A 25,066-nucleotide genomic window follows, 5' to 3' on the forward strand; every position below is an offset into this window, starting at 1 on the left:
TTCTATGACAGTTTATACTTACCCATACTTCCTTAGTAAGTCCTGTTTGTACATATGTATCTATATATTTGTTTAGGAGTCCTTACTCAAGGCCATATGTATGTAGTCGTATCATAAGGCTAATGGTTTACCTCCAGTTGTAAAGAGAATTTAGTCTAATTCTTCCCAATGTATAGAAAACTGTTCTTTTTGTTTTTTTCCAAGTGTGAGACAACTGTAAACTCAAGTGCCTTCTGTCATTCTTTGCCCATGTTGTCATCCCCCATCCCACCATCTCCAAGTATGGACCAAAGACATTTTACAGCTCCTTCCAGACTCCGCCTCCACTCTACATAACTCTTCCCCAGTCTGGCTACAATACAAGCAGCATTTGGACAAGTCCCCCCCCCTTCTCACTGATTGGCACACTTCTCATTTACTATGAATAAAAAAATAAATAAATTTTAAAAAAAAATAGCAATTGCAGAATGGTGTTTCCAGACCATTTATTTTCTGTTTTGAAGAATTTTTATGTAGCTTTGTTCCTTACTCAGTTTTAGTATATTAGATTTTATACATAGTAAAACAAGATAAGTAAGTAAATGATATACTGAAACTAGGATGGATTAGATTAGTATTTACTCTGCTCCAATTCTCCAATGAGTGGGTGCTGAATTGAGGCCTATTGTTGGTGAGTCTCCAGGTCAAAAGTCTGGCATCAATGATCTGGACAGACATTCATGTGCAGAGAGATGGAAGCTTCTATTTGCATGACTATTTGACCTCAAATGTAAACGGACCAGTTGTGGACTAATCCTACTGGGATATTTTAAATAACACCACCACCCCCAGGGCTTCCATTCTGATCTATTTTATGGTCAAGGACACAAGGTCTAAATAAGTAAATAGATAAACAGCTACATGGTAGAAAGAGATCAGATTCCTAGGATAATAAATTTTCTTAACACAATTTCCAGCAAACAATATCACAATAATGTTACAAGATTTAAGATGTGCCTGGGGAAATCTGGGAATCAATTGGTGGAAAGGAACAAAATTATTGAGTATGAGGAAGAAACCTGAGAGAAGCCAAAAACAAAACTATACACCCCTGGGTTACACCACTTGGAACACCTAAGAATAGAAGAAATGTACATGATTGTAAAAGAGGCATTCTGGTGTATTGGAGGAAAGATCTGCAAAATAAGATGGTAACCAGTATTAATCAGAGAGTAGTGCTATGTGCTGGATTACAGGCATTTAACAGGTAACACATTCAGTATGAGAATATTGCAAAAAAGATCAAGAAGCAGGTGGTTGGCTGTACTTGAATTAGGAAGTCTTACCACTGCAGGAGGAAATATGACTACAGCTTATCAAAGATAAGACATCTCAAGCAAAAATATTAAATGAAAGTATAGCAGAGATGGACAAATATAAACCATATGTGAAAAAAATGGATCTAGGGAGAAAGCAAGGTGACCACATGTAGGTTTTTTTTGTGAAGAATGAAATCATATTGAGGAGGATGTATAATGAAAGTCATGTTTGTCTAACTTTTCTCTCTCCTCCTGTTGATAACTTTCGTTTCCCATGAGGGTGTGTGCCTCTGAAGAGGAGACTGAAGTCTTTAGGTGTCAGGAAGGTGGCTTTCCTTAGCTTGTTTGTTCCCACACACCTCTCCTGTAGCTCACCTGAGAGCTGCCAAGCCCTGTGGCAGTACACTTTCTGGGCATGCTAATGACTAGGGTTCATGTTTGTTGGGGCTCTAGGAAGGAGACATCTGATGAGCTCACCACAAGAGTATGTTCTGTGTCGACTCTTAAGCTCTGTGTTCCCTACAAGCTAGAGTAAAGGGATATAAAACGAATCCCATTAAACTAGGAGAGAGCATGAGCCGGCGCGTATGCCGCAATGATTGGCGTTGCCACTGAAAGAGGAGGTAGCCCAACAAGAACCACCTAGCTATTATTAGTCACCTGGCTAAAGCAGCCAAGAATGGCAAGTGTGTGTGAAAATGAGAGCGTTGCCTTTTGTTTGAGCGAATGTGTGTGTGTTCAAGAGGTGCAGCTTTGTGTGTCATGACACAAACATGTTAATGGAGCATGGAGCCCATAGCTCTGTTTCCTGGTGATGATGCTGAAAACATTCTCAGGGGACAGATCCATGGTGTGCCTATGTCTCAGAGCACCAACAGTCTGCTCAACAACACTCATTCCCAAGACCACTTTTCTAAATACAGAAAGGCTGAATGCGTACCAATAACATAGATGAGCCTTAATTGACTAGACAACTTGAAAAATATTGACCTGTTATTTCTGTAATTGTCACTTCTGTAATTGTCACAAAACATGCAACAAACCAAACAGCTAATCAAACAGTATATCAAACAGTAAATTGCATGGGAAAACTGTATTTTGGCCCTGCTGAATGTCTTGTGTGTTTTACTACTTGGCCACTGATTTTAAAACACATGAAAGTGACACAAGGCGGAATACAGCTGCTCCCTCTGGTGGCTCAAAGAGCAAAATTCAGCAGCTTGTTCTAGTTTTCACTATTTCTGTACATGAGTATATTATTCATCTCAAATATTGACTAACCTTGCAAAAGTTCTGACTCATTTACTGTGTCTTTTTATAAAGTAAGAATGTATTCTGGTGATAATAGGCTACATAGCATTGTAGTGAACATAGACTACAAATTAGCCCTCTGATGAAACTTTTATCTGCTCAGGGTGGGCTTTCTCTCACCCCCGGGCCACGGACAGAAACCAGGACCCATCTGGCGCCATGATGCTGCGCAACAAAGCCATACAAATGGCCTACCTAAAGGCTTATCGCACCGGCCTGGCTTTCGGACCCTTCCCCCCTCTTCTTAGGTGTCATAAACTCAGAGACCGGAATTTAGGAATCTCTTTCCAGCCTGGTTATACTTCAAGGAACTGTGACCATAAATTCCATCCTTAACGGGTCAATCAACTCTTCTCATTCCACAGAGCTATGATCACAGATATATCTTTTTCTTTCTCACACATACAGAAAGTAACAACTACTTTAACCTACTAGGATGTCCAATGGTAATCAGCATATAATGTGTGGTTATTTTAATATAATCTTCAACTTGTGATGTTTGCTTCAATAATTTGATGTGTCCATTGTTTCATTATTCTTTTTGTTACTTGTTCCTTATTAATTTGCATTATTCTTCCTGAACAATTCATTTGTATGTTGCTTACCTCATGTTTATTTTAAACAAATTGTTAACCACTCGTAACTGTGTTTACTAGAAATCTTATATGGACCAATTAAACAAAAATATTTTAAAGTCAGTAGTTAGTAACTTCAAGAAAATAGGAAAGGAATTAAACTGACTATCTAATTGATTGACCCATCCTAGGGTTTGACACTTTGTTTACAAGCTTCATTCACGTATGATTCACGTCGCTCATGCAGGGTCGAGCCAGCAGTGTGTGGGAAAACCGATACACACTCTCTGTGCCATCCAGGCTGTTTGGTGGAAGACGGGCACTCTCTCTCTGTGCCATCCAGGCGGGTTTGGGGGAAAACGGACGCCATGTCTCAGTGCCACCTTGGCGGATTCACATGAGTCGTAAGGACATGCGATAGGCTTCTTATGCTACCAGTTGGTATCAATAGTAACGTTGCTGTTTATATATCAAAATTAGATCAGTAACTTTTTCCTCTCCTCTGCGATGCAGCCTCCTCATTCCTATAATTAGTTCTCCCTTCAGCACTTTCACAACGGTTTCCTCTTCTCTACTGAGCCTTCCTGTTATACATCTAGTCATGCTCACTCTTTTAGTATCTTAACTTTTTTCCCTTTCGCTTATTAGCTTAGTTAGCTACGGGTCTACCATGCATCATTTGGGTTCATTTTGGTATGGTTACATAGTCATGTTTGTTTTACTATAGTGATTCTAGTGAACTCAGTACTTCGGGTCATTAGTGGAATCTTAGTCAATTATTTTTATGCATGTTTTCCTATCTCCGTTTATTCAATATACTTACCTTAGTTATTACGTCTGTGAATCAAGAGTGATGTTCTAATCTTTGTTAAATAAGAAATAATCACATTATTGAACTGGCAACATTTATGAGTTGAAAATGAATTATTAATCACTAATAAATTTGTTAAAATGAATAACTTTGCCTGTTAATCAGGGTGTGACAACCCATAACTAAACCTCTCACCCAATACAATCTGTACTTGAACACAGCAAGCTACAAGGAGGCAGGCAGCTGTGCGTGTGGAAGGTATTCAGTATCTTAGTTTGAACACATTTATTGTTTCATTCACTTTTAACTTACTAGAACACAAACACAGAAACAGAATTTCAGTCTCATATAAAATACACAGTTTATTACAAGCACTGGATGCTAACTGGTGTGCGTAGTTGCTAGAGTCACTAATTTTGCTATTTGTGTTTGCTGCAGGTTCTCTGGGTCAGCTGTACCTAAAAGTGACATGTCATGATATCATGTGTGCAATGAGAACATCACAGGTGCCATTTATGTGTTACTACACATGCAGCAGCATCCAGATTCTGATCTGGTTCAGCCCCAAACAGAAAGCTGATTGGAGGAATTAGGGCCATCCAGAGGATTTGGCACTCGACTCAGACGATGCTGGGCCTGTGGATTATGCAAACACCACAAACTCCACATCTGATCTGCTGATAAGAAATGAGACAGAGAGACTCTGGAGAATGTCAACTCATGCTCGTCATGGCAGATGGAAAGAAATATCTCGGTTCAACAGCAGTGAATCTAACAGTCACAGGTAACATTGATAGTAGTTGTTGATCATTTTCACACTCTAATTAGTCATATGAAAGATTCTTCAGTCCATGCAGATGTGCAGGTGATAGTGGATCCTGGCACTGTGGAGCAGAGTGGGCAGACAGGGACTCTCCCCTGCAACAGAGTCTGCAGGTACTTGGGAATGCCCAACTACATCTGGTATAAAAATGCACAGATGGTTCAAAAGACAAAGGCAGCTTGTCTTATCCAGTGGTATGGATGGCGGCATTTATACCTGCTATATTTGTTCTTGGTATTAGTGTTCTACGTCTTTGGCGACTCTTTCTTCAATCTATGATTATGAAACTGATTTCTGTACTCATTAATTCCTACTGCTCATCTTGTCATGCCATCTCAATGTACACAAATCATGGCTAACCCGTGCGGGTGTGTTTGGGAGAAACAGTGTGACTTATGCTGACATGCACATCTGATTCACACTGAGATGCATATCTGCACTTCAGAGGGATTCACAGTTGACATCGCCTGCACTTTCATGTATCCCGGTGATCATACACTCACGGAAACATACTTGTAAAATAAGAGAGACCTGAGGTTGGTAGAGCACTTTGCAGGTCGTACGGCGTATACTGGGGATAATGAGATGAACTGCACTCTTCGACTGAGCGACCTAAGAAAGAACGACTCTGGAGCTGATCATTTCAGTTTCATCACCAGTGCTACACTAGGAATCTTCACTGATTCATCCAGAGTCCAGCTGACTGTTACGGGTATATAATGACACTATATCAAATACATTTTGGGGAAGAACAAATTCATTCAAGCGTGTGTAAAAAGTCTCTGGGTCTACTGCCTTGTGTGTGAAGGTGCGGAGATTAGAGTGAGTCCCTCCACCCTGTCGGAGGGACAGACAGTTCCACTGAGCTGCAGCGCCATCTGCACCTTCACTGAAAAGCGCACCTACATCTGGTACAAGAACAGACCATCCACAACTAAAGCCCTCACCCCATACAACAGTCTGTACCCCAACACAGCAAGCTACAAAGATATGGACAACTACACATGTGCTGTGTGCACTATTTGGCATCTTCGTTTGACCCCACTGTTTAACTTAATTATTACTGTGTAGCTGTGAGCAGCTGTAAATCCCTTGGATGCTGTGCAATGGAGGGATGGTGTATTTGTATAAACTGTGCGACGTTGGGAGGCGAGGCAGGATGCAGAGACCAGCTGTGGTTCAGACGACACAAATAGTGAACAAAACTTAAAACACAAGGAACAACACTACGTTACCAAGGCAAACTCAATAAACGGTTAAACACAAGAGGCAGTATAGGCAAATGCAACACTCAAGATACGTGTAAACATGGGGTCAATCACAGACAAAACTGATAACTAAACGACCTTAAATACACACACTAACAAGGACGATAAAGGACAGATGTACACATTCCCAGTCAAAAAGGTAGGGGTGTGGCAACGTAGATACAAACACACACACGGGGAGGAGGCCATGCTCTGACAAACTGCATGTCTGTGTAAAGGGCACTGTGTTGACAGTGTGTGTGAAGGTGTGTGTAGTGAGTGGTGGGTTCAGACTGATGTTTGTTTGACCTGCACGTGTGTGTAAAGTTGTGGGCAGTGAGTGGTGGGTCCAGACTGATGTTTGTTTAACCTGCACGTGTGTGTAAAGGTGTGGGCAGTGAGTGGTGGGTCCAGACTGATGTTTGTTTGACCTGCACGTGTGTGTAAAGGTGTGGGCAGTGAGTGGTGGGTCCAGACTGCTGTTTGTTTGACCTGCACGTGTGTGTAAAGGTGTGGGCAGTGAGTGGTGGGTCCAGGCTGCTGTTTGTTTAACCTGCACGTGTGTGTAAAGGTGTGGGCAGTGAGTGGTGGGTCCAGACTGATGTTTGTTTGACCTGCACGTGTGTGTAAAGGTGTGGGCAGTGAGTGGTGGGTCCAGGCTGCTGTTTGTTTAACCTGCACGTGTGTGTAAAGGTGTGGGCAGTGAGTGGTGGGTCCAGACTGATGTTTGTTTAAACTGCACGTGTGTGTAAAGGTGTGGGCAGTGAGTGGTGGGTCCAGACTGATGTTTGTTTAACCTGCACGTGTGTGTAAAGGTGTGGGCAGTGAGTGGTGGGTCCAGGCTGATGTTTGTTTAACCTGCACGTGTGTGTAAAGGTGTGGGCAGTGAGTGGTGGGTCCAGACTGATGTTTGTTTAACCTGCACGTGTGTGTAAAGGTGTGGGCAGTGAGTGGTGGGTCCAGACTGATGTTTGTTTGACCTGCACGTGTGTGTAAAGGTGTGGGCAGTGAGTGGTGGGTCCAGACTGATGTTTGTTTAAACTGCACGTGTGTGTAAAGGTGTGGGCAGTGAGTGGTGGGTCCAGACTGATGTTTGTTTGACCTGCACGTGTGTGTAAAGGTGTGGACAGTGAGTGGTGGGTCCAGACTGATGTTTGTTTAACCTGCACGTGTGTGTAAAGGTGTGGGCAGTGAGTGGTGGGTCCAGACTGATGTTTGTTTGACCTGCACGTGTGTGTAAAGGTGTGGGCAGTGAGAGGTGGGTCCAGACTGCTGTTTGTTTGACCTGCACGTGTGTGTAAAGGTGTGGGCAGTGAGTGGTGGGTCCAGTCTGATGTTTGTTTGACCTGCACGTGTGTGTAAAGGTGTGGGCAGTGAGTGGTGGGTCCAGACTGATGTTTGTTTAAACTGCACGTGTGTGTAAAGGTGTGGGCAGTGAGTGGTGGGTCCAGACTGCTGTTTGTTTGACCTGCACGTGTGTGTAAAGGTGTGGGCAGTGAGTGGTGGGTCCAGGCTGCTGTTTGTTTAACCTGCACGTGTGTGTAAAGGTGTGGGCAGTGAGTGGTGGGTCCAGACTGATGTTTGTTTAACCTGCACGTGTGTGTAAAGGTGTGGGCAGTGAGTGGTGGGTCCAGACTGATGTTTGTTTGACCTGCACGTGTGTGTAAAGGTGTGGGCAGTGAGTGGTGGGTCCAGACTGATGTTTGTTTGACCTGCACGTGTGTGTAAAGGTGTGGGCAGTGAGTGGTGGGTCCAGACTGATGTTTGTTTGACCTGCACGTGTGTGTAAAGGTGTGGGCAGTGAGTGGTGGGTCCAGACTGATGTTTGTTTGACCTGCACGTGTGTGTAAAGGTGTGGGCAGTGAGTGGTGGGTCCAGGCTGATGTTTGTTTGACCTGCACGTGTGTGTAAAGGTGTGGGCAGTGAGTGGTGGGTCCAGACTGATGTTTGTTTGACCTGCACGTGTGTGTAAAGGTGTGGGCAGTGAGTGGTGGGTCCAGACTGATGTTTGTTTGACCTGCACGTGTGTGTAAAGGTGTGGGCAGTGAGTGGTGGGTCCAGGCTGCTGTTTGTTTAACCTGCACGTGTGTGTAAAGGTGTGGACAGTGAGTGGTGGGTCCAGACTGATGTTTGTTTAACCTGCACGTGTGTGTAAAGGTGTGGGCAGTGAGTGGTGGGTCCAGACTGATGTTTGTTTGACCTGCACGTGTGTGTAAAGGTGTGGGCAGTGAGTGGTGGGTCCAGACTGATGTTTGTTTGACCTGCACGTGTGTGTAAAGGTGTGGGCAGTGAGTGGTGGGTCCAGACTGATGTTTGTTTGACCTGCACGTGTGTGTAAAGGTGTGGGCAGTGAGTGGTGGGTCCAGGCTGATGTTTGTTTAACCTGCACGTGTGTGTAAAGGTGTGGGCAGTGAGTGGTGGGTCCAGACTGATGTTTGTTTGACCTGCACGTGTGTGTAAAGGTGTGGGCAGTGAGTGGTGGGTCCAGACTGATGTTTGTTTGACCTGCACGTGTGTGTAAAGGTGTGGGCAGTGAGTGGTGGGTCCAGACTGATGTTTGTTTAAACTGCACGTGTGTGTAAAGGTGTGGGCAGTGAGTGGTGGGTCCAGACTGATGTTTGTTTGACCTGCACGTGTGTGTAAAGGTGTGGACAGTGAGTGGTGGGTCCAGACTGATGTTTGTTTAACCTGCACGTGTGTGTAAAGGTGTGGGCAGTGAGTGGTGGGTCCAGACTGATGTTTGTTTAACCTGCACGTGTGTGTAAAGGTGTGGGCAGTGAGAGGTGGGTCCAGACTGCTGTTTGTTTGACCTGCACGTGTGTGTAAAGGTGTGGGCAGTGAGTGGTGGGTCCAGACTGATGTTTGTTTGACCTGCACGTGTGTGTAAAGGTGTGGACAGTGAGTGGTGGGTCCAGACTGATGTTTGTTTAAACTGCACGTGTGTGTAAAGGTGTGGGCAGTGAGTGGTGGGTCCAGACTGCTGTTTGTTTGACCTGCACGTGTGTGTAAAGGTGTGGGCAGTGAGTGGTGGGTCCAGGCTGCTGTTTGTTTAACCTGCACGTGTGTGTAAAGGTGTGGGCAGTGAGTGGTGGGTCCAGACTGATGTTTGTTTAACCTGCACGTGTGTGTAAAGGTGTGGGCAGTGAGTGGTGGGTCCAGACTGATGTTTGTTTGACCTGCACGTGTGTGTAAAGGTGTGGGCAGTGAGTGGTTGGTCCAGACTGATGTTTGTTTGACCTGCACGTGTGTGTAAAGGTGTGGGCAGTGAGTGGTGGGTCCAGACTGATGTTTGTTTGACCTGCACGTGTGTGTAAAGGTGTGGGCAGTGAGTGGTGGGTCCAGACTGATGTTTGTTTGACCTGCACGTGTGTGTAAAGGTGTGGGCAGTGAGTGGTGGGTCCAGACTGATGTTTGTTTGACCTGCACGTGTGTGTAAAGGTGTGGGCAGTGAGTGGTGGGTCCAGGCTGCTGTTTGGGGAGCAGTGGGACTCGTGGCTGTTCTGCTTCTCTCTCCTTATTGCAGTTCTCCTCAGGTAAGTGAGGCAGATCTGTTCTACATACTCATGTATGCCATAACCTGTAAAACTAACCTAGAGTTGCCAGATCTCTGTTGCTGTTGGACTTTCAGCAGAACAGCTTTTGTTTGTGTGTTCAGTAGGAGGAGAGCAGCAGTGTGGGACATGCGTACTCCAGTAACGATCACATGCCTGGTGTTCTTTATCAGAAACATAATCTGTTAAAACCAAATGCTGAAAAAACGTGGTCTACTTCTAATCTCAGACTGATCTGAACACTGACGATGACACATACATAGCTCTAAACACAGTGACCGTGTCTTCTGATTATGATACACTGAGAGTAAGTGTGTGTCTGTGTGTGTGTGTGTGTGTGTGTGTGTGTGTGTGTCTGTGTGTGTGTGTGTGTGTGTGTGTGTGTGTGTGTGTGTGTACATGGGTGCTGGTTAGTGTGCCTAACTCCCTATGCTTTTCCTGAGTGCTGTTCTTTCAGGTTGTGCCCAGTGCACTGCAGAGGTTCTTGGATGTTGCTGGTTTGAGTGTTATGGTTCCCATGCCATTGAGGAATCCTAAGGTGCTGATATATGATCCTGCAGTAGCTCAATTACATGTCCTGATAACTTTTCCTCTTTCTATTATCAACCACCGACACTTCCCCATCCTAGCTGACATTCCATCCCAGTGCTGGTCTCTCTGGTCCTTGATGTTTCAAGCTTATGCAGAACAAAAGAAGGACCTTCATTTTCTTAGTATGCATCGCTGGCGTCCTGAGCAACTTGCTTTGAGTGTTTTTTGCTGCCAGTGTTGTTATCCAGTGTTTTATTGAGCTTTGGATCAAGGCTGGGTCTATCAGCAACTTTGTTTGTTGCTCTATGCATTCTTCTTCTTCTTCTTCTTCTTATTATTATTAATAATAATAATAATAATAATAATAATAATAATAATCATGAAAGGCTATATTTTGCTTGCTATCTCATTATCTTTAGTTTCTTTCATTGGAAGACATATTTACATGGTAAGCAAATGTTAACTTCAACATGTTTAACATGTTCTTAGTAACATTCCGTTCTGTGGGACCTTTTGGTACATCACTTGCATGGGCTTCTATTTGTTATAATGAGGAAATTTCCATTGCTCGTAACCGCTTTGTATTTTATAGAAGTTTAAATTACCGACTAATCTTGGGGAAAACAGTATGAGTTGTTGGAGGTGGCTAGCTGGAACTAGTTTGAAAAAAAGGAAAAGAAGTTAAATGAGATCAACCTTGTTCGGACAGGGCTCATTTTAAATGGGAAGGAAGAGTAACATAATTATTACCGGCGTTTCTCAGTGATTTTAGTCTCCAAATAGGGTTTTGACTCATCGTTTACTTTTTCATAATTATTCATTAATATGAAAATGATGCAGATATCCCAAAAACACGACACTCTAGTTTAACATCAGTCATTATTTCTTTTCAGAGCAAATGTAGCAGTCAAAGAACAAAATTGTACATTGTTGCATTTGTATTACTTCTGATATTTTGTAGTTTTTAAATGTAATTCACTATTTTAAGTTCTTATTGCTTTAAGCTTTAATAGATTTAGCTACTTTACCATAATTCCTCTATACTAGTTATTCTATTTATATATTTAATTTAGTTTTAATCTCACACCCCTTGACTTTTACTAAAGACGGTCCTTTATCATGAGAAATGACATGAGAATTCTTCCTAGTGTGCAGAGCACGTACGGCTTACTCGCTAATTCAGTGTCGAAACTGCCGAATAAAACGTGTAACACCCCCTTCACTGGCATCGATGGTGCTGTCCTCCGCGCAGGCGCACAAGTACCCTACCGGGCAACACAAGCGGCTCTCAAATAAAGGGTTCGTGTTTCTGTCGTAAATAGGAACTGTTATTATGTTCATTCTACGAAAGTATTTAACGTAATCGGTAAAAGTCTGGGGTTTTTTTTTGTTGGGTTTTTTTTTGTTATAGTGCCCCGCTTACTTATTTAACCGTAAGAGCACGTCTCCCTCGAAGCTCAGCAGCAAGACATTACACCCCCAAAATACCCCGTGATCTAAGATACACGTTATTCTAGCTGTGAACATTCAGTGTGAAGTAAAAATAAAAAAAAATATGACCGGATTTGTTGTGTGCTACCATGCAGTACTTGGCACTCACCTATTTTTAAATGTTGAAATTTGAAGCGTCGTCATTTTTGATGGCTGTTGATATACGAGGATATGATTTCCCAAGTGTATTTTAGATTGTACCTTGTTACAGAAGTTGTGTACGTTTCCTGTAGATGATGACCGATGATGGACGGGGTGAATCGAGATGTGTTTAGGCAGTTTAACGGCTTTCCTGTTCCTGTTTCTGCCTCGGTTACTGCTCAGAGGGACTTTGGCTTTGATCTTCATCCCATAACCAGGACCCAGAACCTCAGCATAATTTCTGGTAGACCTTAATGAAAGTATAATGTTTTCTCTCTGCTCAGGATTTTATGTTTTGTCCATTATGCATTTACTTTTTCTTGTGTCTCGCGCTCTCTGGAGACTGGAGTCAGTGTGAGGTGGACAGAGGAGTCCGACTACATTACTTCCAGCAGTGGGCTCTTCTGTGTAATCGAAGGGCCGTGGAAAGCGTAGTGTCTCGTGGACCATGCATAAACACGCATGGAGAGTAAGACGTGTGCATGTACACGTATACACGCTACACACAATCTCACACATACTCTCGCATAGCCAGCGCCTGCAACATAGAGCCTGACGGATGGGTGCATGCTTCCAGTTCTATCCAGAGTGATAAACACACAGAGTGGCCCTAAAAATACTGACACATGACTTGCATCTCAGCGCATTCATCCTCCTTGTCCATGTTCAGGCTGCTTGTCAGTCACTCCCCTTCTGGAGCACGCCGAGCGGTTGTCCGGGAAACCAGCACACATGTAGGACATCAGTACCTGGAGGTAACTATGGCAGTTCAATCAAGAACAGTCAACCGATAAGTACTTGAGCGGAGTTTAAGACTCCGATGAAGCCTGTGACATCACTGCTCAGGTGTGGGGCTACAGTGGACTGGAGGCGTGCTTGGACCTCGCAGCGCTCAACAAACATGGAAAAGTCTATGAAGATGGTATTGCACCTCCTTCCTGTTTAATCCCGTTCCACTCTGTTTAGTTCTGTATTGATATGGCACATCAGTCACGCGACATGGGTGTTTAATCGTGCGTTCCTGTGTGTGTGTGTGTGTTTGTGTGTGTGTGTGTGTGTGTGTGTGTGTGTGTGTGTAGCACAGTTTGCATGCCTAGCCTGGTCACCTTGCGAGGAAAGGTTACTGTATGTGGCAGAGAAGAAGAGGCTGCGATCATCGGCACAACCGTCTTCTGCCAGTGATGATGCAGATTCGATGGTGTTTGAGGAAGAGGTAACATCCCCTTTTTGCTTATGTGCGCTAAAGAGTATTAACTACGGGTCACTCGTTTGTTTTTTCTAACAGCTGCTGTTTCAATTTGATGGCAGCTTGTACTAGCTATGTCTATTGCAGACTGGGTTTAGCAACTAGGCTAGGCTAGTCCAATATAATAATATGCTCATTTTGTGAGTGCAGACCAAGCCTTCTATATGGACAGGAACAAGGTGTTTATGAGACTGTATAAAGGGGGGTGGGGGGAGGACACATGAACTTTGGGTTCTGAGCGGCCTCTATAGGCAGCCCCCCCCCCACAACTGTGTGGAGGTGTGTGAAATAGTTTCATGCATCTTTGTTCGTTCTACCAAATGTCAGTTATTCCTTAACTCCATTTAAAGCTTCCTTTTTGGGTGTGTGGGTATGTGTGTATGTTTTAGGATAAGAATATGTATATGGAAGACTGGGGTGAGGGTCTGGTTGGTAAAACTGCCTCAGTGTTGTGTGTAGCTGACCTGTCTAAAGGAGATGTAACAGTTTGCCCCGGTGTGCCGCCTCATCTGTCACCTGGGCAGGTGAGCCGTGACCTTGAATCCTTCTAATTATCCTACTGCTGCAGTCGTGCGTGTTTAAGGCTCTCCTGTGACGACTCTGACTCAGGGCCTGTGGGCCGGGGACAGCGGGGGTGTGGTTTTCGTGGGCTGGTGGAATGAGCCTTTCAGACTTGGCATGAAGTTCTGTTCCAACCGGAGGTGAGGGGTGGAGGTAACATGATAATCTCAGCCAGGTTACTGATCCATGACCATTTTTGCAAATGAAAAATGAAAATTCCCTTGTCTCAGGTCGGCTCTGTTCTACACTGACCTGAAGGGGAGTTGTGGTAAGACGTGCATGGGTACTGGAGATACTGCATGAATTAGATGCAGGTGATTGAAACAAACTGTAGGCCTTATCGACATGTGCGCTGTCTCTGGGTTAGAGCTGCTGTCATCTGATCTGGGATCAGTGTCTAGTCCTCGGCTGAGTCCGGACTGCCTGTGGCTCGTCTATCTGCAGGGACGAGCGTTCGGTCCACACCATCAGTGCTTCTGCATGATGCTGGTACACATGCGCGCACACAAACGCACGGCAGACAGGTTCTCTAACTGAATAGCGTGACTGTGTACAAATGGGAGAGAAAGCACATCATACCATGGGTGTAGGAACCATTTTATATAGGGGACAGGATGTGTCCCTCCTGCTCTTTAAAAATATATGCTTGTTCTTTCCCATGCCCTCTGTCTCTCTCTGCTTCTCTGTCTCAGTATGACATGCAGAACCAGACAAGCTCACTTTTGGTGGATGTGGTGAGAAGAACAAAGGAAGGTACATAAATAAACACCCCCCCCCCCCCACACAGATATCTGTCTCTCTCTTTATATACACATGCAGATATACATCTCTCTCTGTTTATACAGACACAGTTTATCTCTCTCTCTGTACGTGTGTACATCTGCAGGTCAGTTTGCAGGTGTGTATGACTCACTGCCCCCACATTGCTGGTCATCAGACAGTGAGTGGATCTTCTTCAGCAGTGCCTGTGAAAACAGAAAGGTACATAAACAAGCAAATTTCCTCAACAGACAAGCAGCAAGCACGCAAAAAAAATCACAAAAATGTGGAGAGTGTTAAGTGCCGGGTGTTAAGGTCCAGAATGTGTGTTGTGATGCCCTAGGGGTGAGTTTATGAGCTGTGGGCTCTAATGAAGCGATGCTCTCTGATCTCCTAGTCAGTGTTCTCAGTGGAGAGACGTACTGGGAGAGTAACGCCTATGTTGGGCGCTAATGCAGGATCAGCCGGTAAGGATGTGCTGTGCGTGTGTGTATTAATGTTTGCTGCTGCGTGGGTTCTTGATCAGCTAAGGTGTTCATCTTGTGGGTCTTCTCAGAGTTTGGGAGTGTCAAGCTCTTGACAATTGTGAAAGACCTGATGGTGATCTGCTGCTCCTCTCCCAACCACCCCCCCTGCCTGGTATATGCACACACACACACACACACACACACACAGTATAACTGTCCTCTGTTTGAATGGACTGTATAGAACTGTTGCATCATTTGCATTAAACTCCACCGGTAATGACTACAATACCTCCTCATTAATCTTAGTACACATGCAGCATTTTGTGATGAAGTTTAGATTTAATAATTAAATATTTGACTTTTAAAAACCCTTAAAACTTGTTTATGCCTGTGTGTAGAAAGTGGGCTTTGTGTCTAATGGAGCCCATCTTCAGAGTGAACAGTGGTTTCACCTGGGAGGGGCTGAGGTTAGTGAGAACTTTGGTTGGCAGTCTATGATAATCGCACCCCCACCAGAAGAGGAAAATCACCAGTTATGTGAGTCATGTGTATATGGAGTATATTCATGCTAATTATGCAGTGTTTTCTTACATCCTCATGCTCTCGCTCTCTGTATGTAAAGCTGGTGTGAATTTTGGGGCAGTGCTACTGAAACCTGCCGGTTCCTCTAAGAGTGTGATGTTTCCTCTAGTGGTCTTCATACATGGTATGCAAACTATTTTACGGGTTTCTAGCTTTATCTGTAGTTACTAAACATGTTCTAAACGGTTTACTCTAGTCTCCATGGTGAGGTGGGATGTGGGTGTGTGGGTGTGTGTGGGTGTGAACGTGCAGGTGGGCCACATTCCCATTTCGCTGCTGAGTGGAATGTTAATGCTGCATCTTTGACTAAGACGGGTTTTGCTGTCCTCATGGGTGAGTGTGCATGCTCCTTTTGTTCCGTGTCATCTAAAGGAGATTAGAATCAGACACTGAAAGAATCTTCCTGTCTGACCTCGATTGAATGACTGAATGTGTGAGTAGTTAACTACAGAGGATCCACAGGTTTTGGTCAAGACAGCATTGATTCTCTCCTCGGAAACATCGGCAATCAAGATGTTAAAGATGTGCAGGTGTGTAGATACACACACCCCTACTGCATCAGGAAATAAAGTGGTAGCTCAGTGGTTAAGCCAATTGGTATTTAAGGTGCTTGACTTGTAATTGGAAGGTTGCCACTCCCAAGTTGCCACTGTTGGGCCCCTGAGCAAGGCCCTTAAAAACATAATGTCTTGAACTGAAACCATGTTTGAGGCGATTAGAATGCTTGGAAACGCTGTTTCATAATGAACACAACTGAAAGAACAGAGATGCAATTACTTGCAATGTGCACGTTGCAAACATGTCACAACATCTTGTTTTCACGTGCAGACAGTGTTTTGTCTTGAAATATGTCTTAGAAAATGGTATCTTATGAGGCATTACCTATTGGTTAAATACATTATGTCTTGAACTGAAATAGAGTTTAAGGCAATTAGAATGCTTTTAGTCATATTTCATAGAGTACAGAAATTAAAGAACAAAGTTGCAAATACTTACAATGTGCACATTACAAACATGTTTTAAAAGCATGTGTTTCACTTGCCAACAGTGATTTCACTTGGAATAAGTTTTAGAAAGTATTTTCTTATCAAGCATTATATATTGGTTAAAACATTGTCTTGAAACGAAATTTTGTTTGTGGCAATTAGTAAGCATGGAAAATGTGTTTTATAGTATAAATTACTGAAAGAACTTAGTGGCAATGTGCATATTGCAAACATGCTACAACAGCTTGTTTTTACTTGCAAACAGTGGTTTCACTTGAAATATGTCTTAGAAATTGTTTTCAGTTGAAGCATTACTTATTGGTTAAAACATTGTCTTGCACTGAAACAGTGTTTATGGCTATTGGAATTCTTGGAAATGCTTTTTCATAATGAACAGAACTGAAAGACCAGAGTTGCTATTAGTTGCAACGTGCACATTGCAACCATGTTACAACAGCTTGTTTTCACTTGCAAACAGTGCTTTCACTTGAAATTCGTGAAATACCTTAGAAAGGATTTTCTTATCATGCATTATATATTGGTTGAAAACATGTCTTGAACATAAAATGGTGTTAAAGCCAATTAGAATACTTGGAATCGTGGTTTCATAGAGTACAGATTGCATATTACAAATGTGTTACAACAGCGTGTTTTCACTTCCAAACAGTGTTTTTACTTAAAAATACATTTTAGAAAATATTTTCTTATCAAGCGTTATATATTGGTTAACCCTCAATATATTGTACTCAGACATAATTGTAAGTCACTTTGGATAAACGCATCAGCTAAATGCCGTAAATGTAAATAGTGTTTTGGGTTTTTTTTGTTTTTTTTTTTAAAGAAAATTCAGTACATAAAGAATATCCTTTCATTGTCCCATTTCTTATTTGTCATCATTACCCAGAGGGCTGTGCTGCATGTCCTGCAGAATAACAAGACCCTTGATCCTGATAGGGTGGCTGTGATGGGTGGGTCTCATGGTGGATTCTTGGCCTGTCACCTGATTGGTCAGTATCCAGAGTTCTACAGAGCATGTGCAGCACGGAACCCCGTCATCAATGCAGCCACACTACTTGGAACCAGTGACATCGTGGATTGGTAAACATGAATCTCACCTTCAGTCCCTGAAATAATCTTTCTTCCTCACTTCCTCATTGCTCTGTTGCATTCTGTGAGACTTTGGCTCTACTTTTGTTAATTAGAAAAGGGCACATTATCTTTTTTTTATGTACAGAAATAAGATACGGGTACACATCAGACAGTAATGACATTCTTGGTATAAACAAGACTATTGCATCTTATTATCATTTATGCTTTAAAATCGTATCCGTGAATGCCTTTTTGTAAACGGAGTTTTTCTCAGCAGAGATGCCTACTGGTTAACCCACAAGACAAGTTTACATTCTTCTTGAAACTCCACCTTAAATTCTAAGCTCTAAAAACGTGAAATGTTTTAAGGTATATGTGTATTTGAGACTATATTTGCCTACTCTTGTATGTAGTGATAGAGCTGCTGTGGTTCTGTTGCCCTGTACAGGAGATATTCCTCTGTTGGCCTGCAGTACTCCTTTGACCTGCTCCCTACTCCACAAGCCCTGACAGCCATGCTTGAAAAGTCTCCTATTGTGCATGCGGCACAGGTACACACACACACACACACACACACACACACACACACACACACACACAGTCACTGGACGACCTATTCCACAAAGTATATGCATTCTGTGCTGCAGGTCAATATCAGCTACTGACCTCCAAATTGATGTGTGTGTAGATCCGTGCACCAGTGCTCCTCATGTTAGGTGGGAAAGATAAGAGAGTCTCACCGTACCAAGGCCTGGAGCTTTACAAAGCTCTCAAGAGCAGAAACTCGCCTGTCAGGTATGTATGCGCACACGCGCACACTTACATACAGACTGTTCACTCTTTAGATAAATTCATCAACAATGATTCTCTCTCACTCTATCTTCCTGTCTTTCTCTCTCAGGGTGTTGTGGTATGAGGGTGATGGCCATTCCTTGTCAAACGTGGAAACTCAGGCTGACTGTTTTCTCAACATGGCCCTATGGTTCAAACAGCACTTAAATGTGAAATGAACACTTTCAAGACCATACGTTGCTTAAAAAGTGTTTGAAACGGCCAACTGCCGGTGAATGGAAAAGTCCTACAGCACCATTGGGAAGAATGCACAGTACTGTTCCTTACACACTGCAGGGATACAGCAGCATCATTAAAATTCTAAAAAGAAAACTTTTCTAATCTACTAATGGAGGAAAAGTTTGAAACCTCTGTTTTAGATCATTTTTGAACCACAACTTAATTCATAAATCTGGTGACCAATTGTCATTAAAAGTAACCACTAGGTGGCAAACTTGACATGAATGAAACCCTGGTGAAGCTCATCCAGAATCGTAAAGCCAGCTGTATTTGTCTGTTTCCATCAAATAAACATGTAAGTACACTGCTGTAAATAATTTTGAACCTTGAATTGATTGACAGATGGTGCCTGATGGGATACTGTACAGTGTTCTGAAACTTTGTGTTCTGGTGCTGATCTGCAGGCTCTACACACACACACACACCCACCAAGACACAGACCTTCAAGAAAAACACCTTCACTATTTACTCTCTGTTGTATGTACAAGCTGAATAAAGAACTGCATCATGTAATGAACATACTGTAGTCCACAGGTCTTAGGATGAAGTGTTGTATAATTTTAGAATAATATAATTCTTAAAAATGTTCTAAACCCTCCCTGGAAACCATCTGAATCTGTTTCGTGTCTGGCTTTTACATTTATCCTGACAAATTTATCGGAATGTGAATTTTGGCTTAATTACAACAGTAAAAAATTCTGAAATGCATAGTTTCTGCTGAGGGGAATTGAGTCAGTGTTCCAGCAGGCTCTGATAAGTGTATGAGCATGGCACGTGTTTCTTGTTAGTGAGACACAGTGCAGTAATGTTCCGAGCTAGGAGAGGATGGTGTTTGTCTTCGGCGTTAATGACTCAATGCACCATTAATTCAACTGGACAAAAGAATCTTGCACAGCTCACTTGTGTGAGAAATGCAGATGACCAATGGTGTGAACATATAGAGAATAATTATTTATAATAAGAAAGAATGGCAAAGTTGACCCTTTCTATGGTTAAAATAATCACCAGTGTATCGTTAACTTCCAGGACCTTATGGTGGTGATTATAGCTGGGTTTCACTGCTTGGTTTTGGCAGTGTTATAGAAACAAGTGCATGCAGTCTGGGAGTGCTCAAAAGTTTGAAATGGTACAAATTTATTCAAGCAAATAATTACATTTGTCTTTTCTAGTAACAGGGTCATGCATCAGACCTCTCAATGTAAAAATTCTGATCAGTGATCATATTTTTGGCTTGAATTAATAAAATGCATCATGTATTTGTCATTTAGCCATTCTTTAATTTACATATTACTTCATCAACATCTCATATGAAGCAAATTGGAAGAAAACCAGAACACAGTTATGTTTCTGAAAATTATTTTCCCACTCCATCCCTATTTGTGTGTGTGTGTGTGTGGGGGGGGGGTCTGTATTTTCAGTGCTGAGTGAAATTTCATAAGTCTATTGCTGTTTGTTTTCTCATTTTGCCTCAAAAGCTGAGCTTGTGTATACTTGAGGTTTGCCTTTGGTAGTCAGAGAAAAAGAATGAACTCATTTTAACTTCAGTTTCCAGAAGCATTGCTCTATATCCTATTCATAACTCAGTTGTGTGTGTGTGTGTGTGTGTGTGTGTGTGTGTGTATACAATAATGGGTTTTCCTTTTTCTTGTTGGCGTTGCCCAGGGTAGCAGTCTGAGTCTTTGCTGTATGTAAGTCAGAGTCTGTGGTTGCTACTTTTTATGATTGGGCATTGTACACAGGCACCTGTAAATCTGCCTCACCTACTCGAGCACCTCAGCAAGGACCCCAGTACTGCTCTCAGAGTTCGACACTGTCTGTGAAAAGAACGATGGGGCACCGTGTTTAGAAATGGGGAGAAAGGCCTGCGGATGAATAAAGCCGGGGGGTGAGTGAAGGCTGGAGAGAGAGAGAACGATGAACGTGGGAGGTGAGGAGTGATGGACTGAGAGAGCAGAAGAGGGGAGGACAGTGAAGGTAGAGGAGTGTCATGTCACTGAAGCCTTTGAGTAAGGTGCTATGCACGTGTGCTCATTCACAGTGGTGTTAGACTGACAGTATGGTGACTGAATGAAAACTGCAGATTAAGTTTTCTGCAGTTTTCTTAGGTATGAATGTGTGTGTTCTTTAGGAGACTCTGCTATGGAAGAGGATTTTTTTTCTTCAAGGCTAGGGAGGTGTGTTAAACACAAATGATCTGTGTAGGGCACTTGCTTAGATCTAAATACACTTAAATACATTTGTGGACTAAGCATACGAGGACGGTGCAATTAAAGGACAGTTATGCGGGTTGCGTAAGCAGCTGAAACTCATCCAGCTGCTCTGACTTCTCTTTCCTGGTCCCTCCCGTGTGAGCTGGCCTGCATTGTTCTGCCGAAGTGTGACTGTAATGGATGCTCCCATAAATTTACCTCGCTGGAGGAGATCATTGCTTAATGCCCGACCTATTAACAAGAGTGTATGCCTGTCATCACACAAGCCCCAACTTGTTTCAATGTCTTTAGCACTTAGGGAAAAGGAGAGACGACACACACACGCGCGCGCGCGCCCTCTCCCACTCTCTTTCTTCCACACACACCACACCTTCTTTTTCATATCAGTTCCACATCTTTTTTTTTGCATTGTTTTCTCTTTGTTGGGACTGCAATATCAGTAGAATAATGACTCACTTTTATAGAACTGACATTTCCTGTCTGCATGTGAGTGTAGGGTAAGGCTGGGTGGTGAATGCTGTGTGTGCCCAGTGAGAAATAACAAATCCTGTAATGTTATCGTTTGATGGTTAATAGCCAGTACCATAAACAGAACCCACTGACTCGATGAGGGAAAACTGTGTGTGCGTGCACGTGCGCATGTGTGAGAGAGTTTAGGGAATTGAGACACGGTCTCAATTATTGGTCCACATATAAAATGGAAACTTATATACATGTATTTATAAAACCTCTCTATTATGTGTCCTGCTTTTACATGAAACCTTGTTTCTAATGAACTGCTTCATGTGTGTATAAGAGTGGTGTGTCCCACGGGAGAGACTGAGCAGCAGTGATCCAGAATATGTTAGCGACTGGCTTTGAGCTCTTCTTGTTTTGACTGCATAGTTTTAAGTGTGAAGCTTTTTTTCCTTTTTAGCGTCATTAGTGTTTTAAGATCTCGCTCTGTCTCGTTCTATCTCACCTTTTCTGTTTCTTGCTCTTTTTCTCTATGCATATCTGGAAGTAAATGTGCGTGCGCGCGGGCACATTTCAAAAATGGAATGCAGGAAGGGCTATGCTGAGTTTGTGGTGAAGCTGTTTGAAGAACAAGCGAGTGAGAAAGCACACTGACATAGGCTCTCGAAACAACGCGAGGGAAGGAGCAAAGCTCCACAGAAGCCCAATATTCAGATGAATCAGTCCATGCAAGTGAAACTGGACAGTTATTGACTAGCGGAAACAGGGCAATGCAGACAAAGGTTGTGGAGGAATATGTACCATATGACCAAAGCTTTGACCCACTGTACCAGCAGAAGGGACGGTATTCAGTGGATGCATCTGCCTATTTCTTATTAGCTGCTTAGGGTTTATATATAATTAGATGTTTCCACGCATACACAGACTTGCGTTTTCTTTCTGCCCCTCCTAATCCAGCCGCCCTTTTGCGCACTGATTACAATAAAAAATTAATTTAAGTCAAATTTTGCATGTTTATACTTTTGAGCCACTCATAATAAGCTCTTTCTTTCCTAAATGGTTTCAGGCTGCATTTCAAATCAAGCCATTCAGATAATTCTCTAATTTTTACCACATGCTGCTTAAGTCCTATCAAAGCTTTAAAAAGGACCGTTATGGTATCAGCTGTTTTAATATACAAACTGAGCCTAATTGGAGACTCAGATCCAGGGACATTAGAGATCTCCATAAAAAATGTGTTTTCTTTGTATTTGTTTATTTATTTATTTATTTTTGAAAGAGTAAAATAATTCTATTATGAAGACAATATTTAACCCAGAGTTTACACCATTTGGCATTCTTAAATAATTTGTTGTTCATTATGAGGCTTCTTTACACAAATTGAGAAATACATTTGCAGAAATGGTCATAGATATCCAAACTGGATTGGGAAACACCTTAATAAAACTATTAAGTTATTAATATGGACAATATGACACTGGATTCGTTGTTCAGTGAAACAATTTTGGGCTAACCCAACTGAATCATTGTTATATGCTTTAGCAGTTACTGTCTTTTAAGTGCAAAGAATCAGATTTCAGCAGAGTGAACTAACATTTATGGATATATGTGGGGTTGGTTGCCATTATTGTGTCCTGATTACGTAAAACCGTTACAGGGAAAAGCAGTAATTAGAATTACGTTAGTATTACGTTAGTATTACGTTACTTATGTAATGCTTCACAAGGATCAGCAATGCTGGTCTGCTGGAGAAGGGACTTGCTGTTTATATGGCTGTGCTAACTTCTGCTCAGTTGATCATGAGCACACACAGTACAGGAGCTCGTGGGCGCTTGATGGTGGCAGGGACCAGTGATCTGAAACACTCTGGCAGTTAATGGGTTAAAAAGTAATCCAAATGTAATGGAAGTAGTCAATTACATTACACTGACACTTTGCTCTCCTCTGTTTTCCCTCTGGACTACTTTGCAGTGCTTGAATGCTTTTTCTTGGTTTATTAATCAAACCCGCTTCACTTCTGCACTTGCTTCGCCGTAACGTCACAGTAACCAGTAATCTGAACTGGAATACATGTTTAATTAAGGTAACCTCCCCCAACCCTGGTCATTAATCATGAGTGCTGTAAGAAAACACAACTAAATCAATAAGATTATTTAAAGGAGTCCACATCCCGCAAATACCAGTGAACGAGAGGCACTGTGTGGCAGTTAGCTTGATCTTACCTGCCAATAGTGTTAACGGTCCCCGCTGATCTCCATCCAGCACCGGCTCCATGAGAACATTTGGGTGAAGCATTCTTCATTCCCCCAGGACAGGTACTGGAGAAGGTGCCCCCAAGGTAGTTAGTTGTATTTAAAGTGTGGCCTTTCAGTTTTGCAGGAAGAAAAAGGCCCGACAATGCGACTCTTCACTGCGACTCTTCCCTGCGTCGGGGCTTTGGTGCCAGGCTGGTGGGTAACGGACACGGAGCCCGTGGTAAAAGCATCCAGAGCCAGTCAAGCAGAGCCCCGTGAGCCTTCCATCGCTCTCTCTGCCTGACAGCCACAGGATGCAGAGGAGAGCAAAAGTTTCTTTAAGGTTGGTAAATGGTTGTTTAAGGGGATTTTAATGGCGTAGCAGTAGCAGAAATGATTATTTTTATAGTGGGAGTGTGAATGACTGTCCGGGAATGTTTATACATGGTCGTCGGGGGAGGGGGAAGGTACACACGCGCACAAATGTGACTGCCGTCGGAGCAGATGCTCAGACGTGTTGAATATTTGCAGATAGTGTGTATGCAAAGAGAAAATCTGCTGATCTTCCATGTGTGATTATATCAAAGCTTATAGATTAGTTTCAAACGTCTGCTATGTGCTCATAATGTCTATACCTTATTTTTTCAGTTCTCTCCATTTCTCCTCTCCTTCCTTCACCCTCTAACTGCCATTTCACCCACTTTACCGAGTGTTTATTTTCACTGTATGGAGGCTTCATCTCTCTCTCTCTCTCTCTCTCTCTCTCTCTCTCTCTCTCTCTCTCTCTCTCTCTCTCTCTCTCTCCCTCCCTCTCTCTCCCCCTTTCCACAATGTACCCTTCAGAATGTTGCTTTTCCCTTATGTGAATGCAAACTCAGTCTCTCTCTCTCTTCTTCTCTCTCTCTCCCTCTCTAAGATCCTGTTCTCCTAGGAGAACATGAGCCCAGTGGACTAAATGGAGAAGAATTTTAATAAGATGAACGAACGGTGATTTTGCTGTAGATGTCTGATGTACAGTCAAAACGTTCTTTGAACCGTTGTTAAATATGCACATGTATTAAAGGCGGTATTGTGATGTGGGCCTTTTTCCACCTTCAGCACATTTTCAGCGCCTTCCGAAGGCCTGTGCTCAGAGGGGCTATATGTCATCTTTGATATTCCAACATAAGACCCCTTGGTATGTAGCACTGCCTGCTCTGTTCATTCTGATTCAGTCCTTCCTCCATCTTTTGAAGTCATTGCCTATTTCTTTCTTTTAAAAAAAGTGTTAACATAACTAGGCAGCGTTGTTGAGCACTGAACAGCAACCCATTTCCTCAGTTCTTTAAAGAAGCCACAAAGTCAGTACTCCATTGGTTGGGCCTGCCTTTATGTGTGTCTGGAGTGAGCTTAAGATAGGCAGGTGAAGTGGAAATGTTCGAGATGTCTAAATGATCCCAGATGCACGGGGTTTGTGTGAGTGGACATAGTGTCACCAGCGAGGGCAGCAAATTTCTAGGGACGCATTAGACTTTGCATCGGCATGTCAGAGTCTCACTGCTGTCTCAGGAATGTCTCCCGCAGCTCAGGCTGAGAAAACTAATGGACCGGGCTGATGACAGTAAAGGGAAAAGGAGAGAAAGGAAA

At 42.9% G+C, this 25,066-nt stretch overlaps 1 protein-coding gene, 1 long non-coding RNA gene and 1 pseudogene across 7 annotated transcripts; all 3 read left to right on the top strand.

Annotated features, from left to right (window-relative positions):
• Positions 1-2,768: 2,768 nt before the first annotated feature.
• Positions 2,769-6,518, top strand: LOC145653785 (uncharacterized; annotated as a pseudogene).
• apeh (acylaminoacyl-peptide hydrolase) lies at positions 4,651-19,796 on the top strand. Of its 6 annotated transcripts, XM_035522085.2 has the most exons (23): positions 10,240-10,329; positions 10,567-10,595; positions 11,872-12,023; positions 12,122-12,248; positions 12,450-12,534; positions 12,626-12,701; positions 12,859-12,992; positions 13,415-13,549; positions 13,635-13,726; positions 13,817-13,854; positions 13,954-14,075; positions 14,279-14,339; positions 14,473-14,567; positions 14,743-14,812; positions 14,902-14,984; positions 15,211-15,349; positions 15,435-15,518; positions 15,647-15,727; positions 15,836-15,924; positions 17,285-17,478; positions 17,918-18,020; positions 18,158-18,264; positions 18,371-19,796. In XM_035522085.2, the coding sequence occupies exons 3-23, from the start codon at positions 11,882-11,884 to the stop codon at positions 18,477-18,479; spliced, it is 2,166 nt and encodes a 721-aa protein (XP_035377978.1). In that variant the 5' UTR covers positions 10,240-10,329; positions 10,567-10,595; positions 11,872-11,881; the 3' UTR covers positions 18,480-19,796. The 6 variants fall into 6 exon arrangements, 5 of the variants coding, with proteins under 5 accessions (XP_081563871.1, XP_035377978.1, XP_026884922.2 ...); XM_081707745.1 differs by lacking the exons at positions 10,240-10,329; positions 10,567-10,595 and adding an exon at positions 4,651-4,779; XM_027029121.3 differs by lacking the exons at positions 10,240-10,329; positions 10,567-10,595 and adding an exon at positions 11,349-11,446.
• Positions 19,797-20,317: 521 nt separating this feature from the next.
• Positions 20,318-24,515, top strand: LOC113589447 (uncharacterized). The gene is made up of 3 exons (XR_003411981.3): positions 20,318-20,425; positions 23,578-23,783; positions 24,357-24,515. It is a non-coding gene; the product is annotated as an uncharacterized LOC113589447 (long non-coding RNA).
• Positions 24,516-25,066: the final 551 nt, after the last annotated feature.

The sequence above is a fragment of the Electrophorus electricus genome, chromosome 25, assembly GCF_041902795.1.
Source record: "Electrophorus electricus isolate QZ-2024a chromosome 25, ASM4190279v1, whole genome shotgun sequence".
NCBI classification, from domain to species: domain Eukaryota; kingdom Metazoa; phylum Chordata; class Actinopteri; order Gymnotiformes; family Gymnotidae; genus Electrophorus; species Electrophorus electricus.